This window comes from Gordionus sp. m RMFG-2023, chromosome 1 (assembly GCF_954871325.1).
Source record: "Gordionus sp. m RMFG-2023 chromosome 1, tfGorSpeb1-WG-v2, whole genome shotgun sequence".
In the NCBI taxonomy this organism is placed as follows: domain Eukaryota; kingdom Metazoa; phylum Nematomorpha; class Gordioida; order Chordodea; family Parachordodidae; genus Gordionus; species Gordionus sp. m RMFG-2023.
The window spans coordinates 80,572,203-80,579,083 of NC_088775.1; the positions used below are offsets into that span (position 1 = coordinate 80,572,203).

Consider the following 6,881-nt stretch of genomic DNA (forward strand, 5'->3'; position numbering starts at 1 on the left):
ATAGGAACTTTAGCCCACTCTTGTTATTAACAAGCTTTTATCACATAAACGTGGTTATTTAGACTTAATATAGCTAATTGTGCCACCTAGGGGAATTATAGATTTCTAAATTATTTATTATTCACCTAATTTTTAAAGAGGTAAATGTGTTTATACTTTTAGCATAAAAAAGTTAATTTAAAATTTAGATTTTTAACAAAACAAAGCTGTTAGAATCATAATAAAATAGTATTGCTAAAAACCTCAATTTTGTCTATCATCACCTGAGAATTAGGTTTCCATATCGACTTTTTGTCAAAAATGACTTTTTTACATAAGTATTTTTTATAATTATATTATTCCATTTACATAAAAAAAAATCCGAAATATTTATAAAAAAAGTTAAATTATAGCCAATATAAGGCTAACAATTATATAAAACAATAGAAACTTAATTTAAAAAATTGCACTCATGTAAAATTGCAAAAATTGAAGATAGAATAATTTAATTTCCAGGCAACGTTATTTTAAAAAACAGTTAAATCAAGGTTTTAACTAAAGAAAATATTATCTAAGCATCGAGATTTTTCCAACACACTATAATAAATAGATTTTTGAAGTTCCATTTTTTGATCTGATAATTGTTAGTCCTATAAATTGTATCTAGGGATGAAAACAAATATTTTCGGGAAAACAAGCTGGGAAATTTTTTTTTATTACTACTACAATCTTTATGAAAATATAACTCATCAATCTCGCCGCAAATTTAGCAATAATACAATTAGCTTTGTTAAACGGTTTGATTTTTATAAACGGCTAACCCGATATTTTAGCAAAAAATATTACGCAAGTCTAAAGATTTTGCTCTTAGATGACAAAAATTGGACAGGGCCAGAGAGGCGAGTGGGGCAGCCGTCCCGGGTCACCAAAATTGGACACTTTTAGGGCCACCAAATTTTGTAATTTTACTCAATTATTTTTAGCCTCTAAAATAAGAATTTTTTTGTAGCTACATACAAGACATTATTCTTATTTTATAAAAAAATCCATGTATTAATTTTGAAAAAAGGTTTGGCCATATGTATTATAACAAAATATTTGATTTATATTTTCGCAAAAAACTTCATCTATATTTATTTAAGAAATTTTATTTTTTTTATTGAAATTTTCTTTTTTTCTGTAAGTAAAAATATAATAATTTATTTTCAGATTTCTATTAAATGATTACTTTGATTAATAATTGGTATATCTTCTCGCAAAAGTCCTATTTTTGTGCTTGTAATAGTTGACTTATGAGGCACTTTTTGGGTAGTTTGATTAGTCTATTTTATAATAAAAAAGCACCATAGTCTTCATTTGATATATGAATCTTTCAAGTGGGTTTACTTTAAATTGCTCTAATCTAGATTGAGTTATTATTTTAATTAAGATTTAGATTCGAATACTTTAAACCCTTAAAAAATGACAAATTAGATTACCCATTAATGGTCAAGATTTTTCTAGTGGATAAAAATGCTCAATTTTTTCAAATTATATTGATTAATGCTCAAATATGATATTCTAAAAAAATCAGCCAAAAAAAATAATCCTAAATAGAAAATCTTGCCTGGTGCATATATGCACCGTTAACCATTAAGAGGTTAAAAAAGATAAAAATTATATAAAATACTATAAGATCAAAAAACAACAAATATCTTTATTCTTTTTTTGTAATTTATAATAAAAACGAGAAAATGTTTATATATTATGAAAATCCTTGAAACACTTAATATGGAGTGCGATTTGACATGTTTGACACATATATCTTGAGTGCGTATGGCAATATCTGCATCTTCGTCTTTTTCCATCTATAATTTTGGATAAATAATGTCCAGATGAATCAATAGGGTTTTCACACTGTAATGCAAACTGGCTGGCGTGACCTGTACTTGTAATTTTTTCAATTTTTACTGGCGTTCGAAGGAGGTAGTTAGTAACTTCTCGTCTAAATGCAAGCAAACTCTTCTTGTCATCTCGATTCACGAATTTCCAGATTTTCCATGAATTTACCAAAGCTACATCAATAAAATTGGTGAATATTGGCCACCACCATTTTTTTCCTCTTATTTTTATTCTATATGTAGATATTAGATTATCACATAGATCAACTCCACCCATGTGTTTGTTATAAGCAGTTACCATATTTGGTTGAGGAATTTTTATTTTAGAAGATATTTTCTTAGAATACCTTGAAACATTAGAAAGCAAAGAGATAGTGTGGCATGTCGATGCAACGGTCACCATCGAATTATCATTCCAACGAACTACAAATATTTCGTTTAATTTTTCAAACCTATAATCATAATATCCTCTATCTTTTTTGCTACAACCTTTATAGATTCAACTGGGCAATGCTCTATTCTATTGTCCCTCACAGTTCCAGTTGCAAAATATCCCATTTGTTTTAAGTATGACAAGAGTTTAAATGATGTAAAGAAATTATCAAAATATATTTTATGATAATTTGGTTTTTGCAATGCCTTTAATAATTTTATGATTACATTTCCACCTAATCCATATTCATATTTATTTTCGCTTTTTCCTTGATATATATCAAATGAGAATACGTAACCGTCGGAAGAAGCCAATATCCAAGACTTGTATCCAAATCTAATTGGTTTTCCTTTTATGAACATTTTGCAAGAATGTCTTCCTCGATATGGTATCATCTGTTCATCTATTGATAAATGATGTTTGAAAATTCCAAATTGCTGAAATTTATTATTCAATATATTAATATAAGGCCTAACTTTATAAAATCTATCATGTATATCTATTTTAGTATTGTCTGCCAAATGGATATTATATTTCAAATTTCGAAATTGTAATTGGGTCATTTTATCCCGGATTATTGGAATAGAAATATCGCTATCATTAGACCAGTACATTCTTTCTTGTGGGAGAGAATGATATCCAGTAAATAATAGAATTCCAATAAATCTCTGAATATCTTGGATGGTTATGCATATGTTAGGTCTATTCATTTGTTTACATAAATATTACTTTGTTCTACAATTAGGGAATATAAATCTTTGTCGAAATTAAAGAAAATATATCTGATGGACTTTTACCATGTAAATCATTTTCAAGTTTTATTACATCTTCCTTTTCTCCATCGAAAGGGCTTGAAGAATATATTGCATCCGTTTTTCTCCATTTTAAATTGTGAGAAATTCGAGAATAGCTTCTTGTAGAATATGGTTCTGGAAGGTCGTTATCAACTGAATTATGAATCTCCAATTCTCCAGCTGTATCTGAAGGCAAAACTCCGACATTTGTTAAGTCATTTTCATCGAAATCTTCTTCATCACTAACTGCAGAGGGGTTTGGCGGAATTATAACCATATCTCTTTCTTCAATTGGTTCCTCTTCAAAAAGTTGAGCAAGCGCTTGTTCAATTGTTAGAAAACGTTTCATTAAAAAAATTTATTAAAAATTAAATATCTAGACAAATTATTTTCGTAGAATCTTGATTTTTTTATTAGTCATCTATTATTTTGATAATTTTGATTGAATTGACAAAACAGGTGCATAATATTTTATATAAATAAAATAAAATCTTCAGAAAGGAAGAGGCTAAAAATAATTTTAAACTTTTGAATATTTATGAACCTAATAATTTCATATAATTTGATCGGGATAAAAAATTATAATAGGAACAATATATTATTCGATTTAATCTCAGGGGGCTAAAAATTTTTTTTTAATTATTTTCAAAAGGTCTTTTTTTGGGTATAAAATTTTTAAAAAAAAATTCTTAGGGGGCTCGAGCCACCCACCCCTCCTCCCACCACCTTAGTGATGGTAGTGGTTTTAAGTATAATATAAAAAATTATAATTCATTATGTTAAATTTCATTTGTTTGAATTTTTTTAAATAATTTATACTGCTAGATGGTTAACGGTGCATATATGCACCAGTCAACTTTATGTGGTTATCTATAAAAATTTTAATTATTTAAAAATTCAAAAATGATTGATAAATATTGATATATCTATAAAGAATATATACACACTAGTTTTCATCGAAATAATTTTATAATATGCTTGTGAGATCACTTAGAAAATTTTGCATTTTAGACCTCATAAATTCGCAAAGTTTGAGGGTTTCTTAGGGACATAAAAAAATATTTTTTTCATATTTTTCTTTTCCAGTTTTGAAGTACAATGTCTGAACTATATAAAAATCTTTTTTATTATTTTTTAAAATAAAAACTACTATGTTAAAATAAGGTATATAGGAGGTGGTGCATATATGCACCGTTAACCAGTAAAGGGAATGAGTTTAATTGTTAGGAGATGTATCTTTTATTTCATAACCAGCAAATCTGATAGGTGCTGAAAAAGAAAGAAGCACGAAGCTACATTTACTAATTCTCAAAAAGAGGCTATTTTACACTTTAAAAATGTATGTGACATTATGCGCCACAAGTGAAATGCCAGAAATATTAGATATTCAATTCTGAGCATATTAATATTTTAAAGATCAATCGTGACAATCCCACAGAAGTCGCTGATTCATTTCTTTTTCTCATCATGACGATCCAGCAGAAGTCGTTGGTTCACATATTTCTCTCTCTCATGACGAGCGCTTCAGAGGTCTCTGGTTCAAATACTTATTTCTCATAATATAGGTGAATCCATCGCAGAATAGAACATAGTTAAGAATAATTCCTCATATATAAACAAACTGGGACGATATAGGTGAATGGCTATTATGGATAACTGATAATCTATGAATGTTTTTAGCAGAAAAAAAGGTCCTCAACGATTCGGAATTTTAATTTTAGACTTTTTCTACTTCTTTCCAAATGCTACTTTCAAATAATCAATTAGTCTGTCATCAATATCTAGTGTACTCGATAAAGAAAGATGCAATATATTATTATTGTTGTAAATTTTTATAAAATTTGACAAACAAATTTTCAGAACATTGCAAAAAATTATCAAATAAACTTAGGTAAATTCTGTTTTTTAGGGGGCCGCCAAATTATTATTTGTTCTGGGCCACCAAATGTTTCTGCACGGCGCTGGGCATGGATATCTATAAACAAAATTTTGTGCGTATTTTTTTGGCTAAAATATTGGGTTAGCCATTTAACAATACCAAACACAATCATCCTAAATATAATCTATCATTATTTTGTTGGAAATTTTTTATTATCACAATCATTATCTAATTACATTTGTGCTTATTAAAAATTAAACATTTTATTTTTTTTTATAAGAAAATATTTGCAAATTGAATTTTGATTGTTTAAATTGAAAAATGATTTTAAGCACGTGTTTCTCCACTTTTTAGTTTTATTTCTCGTTTTTTTGTGTGAAAGAAAAAGATGTTTTTTTCATTGTTTTACATTCTTAATTATAGTATATTTTATTTTATTTGATAAAACAAATGCCATAGATTGGATAAATATTTAACAATATATGATATTTTTTATTATACAATTCGGATAAGTCCCGATTTAAGTTGTGACTTATCTTCATATTAATTTTTATACCACTACGCGCATAAATGTCTTGCGAAGATAAAATCAAAAATCGCGCTGAAAATCCCTAAAACTGTGAAAAGTCTTAAAAATAATTATATGGAATTATCAGCAAATATTAAACATATTTATAGGTGTGTACTATGTTGCATTTTTGCGTTACAAAAATATGCATTATGCAAATCGTAAACAAAAATAACGTTTTATTAAAATATCCCCGTCTATGTAAATGAGAAAAAAACGCGTGATATTTGTAGATTTTTTCATACTTTAACAGTTTTAACAAGTGGGATGTAGAACTTTTTATTCTTCGCTAGGAATGTAAATGTTGATTAAAGAAAAAGGATATATAATGGAGAAATTATGATGCGAAAAAGGATTATTTTTTTTAACTAAAATTTACTTTTTAATTTTTTACTTTTATTTTTCTTATATTAATTTTAATTTTCTTTTATTTTGATTATGTTTTTCACTTTGTATTTAATTATAATTATTATTACTTAATAAAGGATTCAACTATAATTTTAGTATATATTTTCTTTTTATATTTAGGTTCCAACTTTTCTCAATAAGCAAAAACTCTCAATTGTGATAATTTTTTATTTTACGCTACTTTTTATAAAATTTCAATCCTAACAATGAAATTTCTATAAATTAAATTGTTAAAATATTTTTACAATTTACATAATGCAACTATAAAGTGGCAAAATATTTTATCATTTGATTAAAATCAATGAATATGAAGCACTTCAAACATATTTTCCAAATAATTCTAACATATTCAACAAAGAGAATAAAATAAATGATGAGCCAAAAAATTATACATATTATATGAAGATGCCGAATGTACATCTCCTCTAAAATGGCGCTTAAGAATATGAAGTAGTTTGTCACTTGTTATCACTGTTTTATAAATTCATATTCCTTCATTTAAGCATTTATTAAAATTTTGAAATTATTTCTTGAGAATGAAATAGAATCATTATTTTTTCTTTCTTGATCTTAATTGTATGCAGCCATTTGAATAAAATGACATTAATCTTGAATAAAATGTAAATGAAGGATTAGTTTAGTATGAAATCGTAATGTGCAATTGCTTTAAATACAGGAGAAAATCATATATCAATTAATTACTTGTAGGTGAGAAGAAAAGTGAATCATAATTCTTAGATAGAATTTACAAATAAATTAAAAGTAAAAAAAATTTCTAACCTTTAAAATAGAAATCCTCACTATTTTTTCAACATATGCATTTTATTTACTCGGAGACCGTTTTTATTCCCAAAATGGGTCGCTTAAACAAACCACTTCCAAAAGATAGCGATTATACATTAGTATAAGCGCTCCAAATGTTATAATTTTTGATATAAAT

The 6,881-nt window shown here is 26.5% G+C and overlaps 1 protein-coding gene and 1 long non-coding RNA gene across 2 annotated transcripts; both read right to left on the reverse strand.

Annotated features, from left to right (window-relative positions):
- Positions 1-2,297: 2,297 nt before the first annotated feature.
- LOC135930791 (piggyBac transposable element-derived protein 3-like) lies at positions 2,298-3,002 on the reverse strand. The gene has a single exon (XM_065467579.1). It carries the CDS (start codon positions 3,000-3,002, stop codon positions 2,298-2,300), a length of 705 nt encoding a protein of 234 aa, XP_065323651.1.
- Positions 3,003-6,345: 3,343 nt separating this feature from the next.
- LOC135922518 (uncharacterized) lies at positions 6,346-6,825 on the reverse strand. Its single transcript, XR_010570943.1, has 3 exons — positions 6,722-6,825; positions 6,644-6,674; positions 6,346-6,549 (listed from the first exon to the last, which is right to left on the reverse strand). It is a non-coding gene; the product is annotated as an uncharacterized LOC135922518 (long non-coding RNA).
- Between the last annotated feature and the right edge of the window lie 56 nt (positions 6,826-6,881).

Excerpts from the sequence above, each read along its gene's own strand:
- LOC135930791 (XM_065467579.1), bottom strand. The coding sequence starts at position 3,002 with ATGAATAGACCTAACATATGCATAACCATCCAAGATATTCAGAGATTT.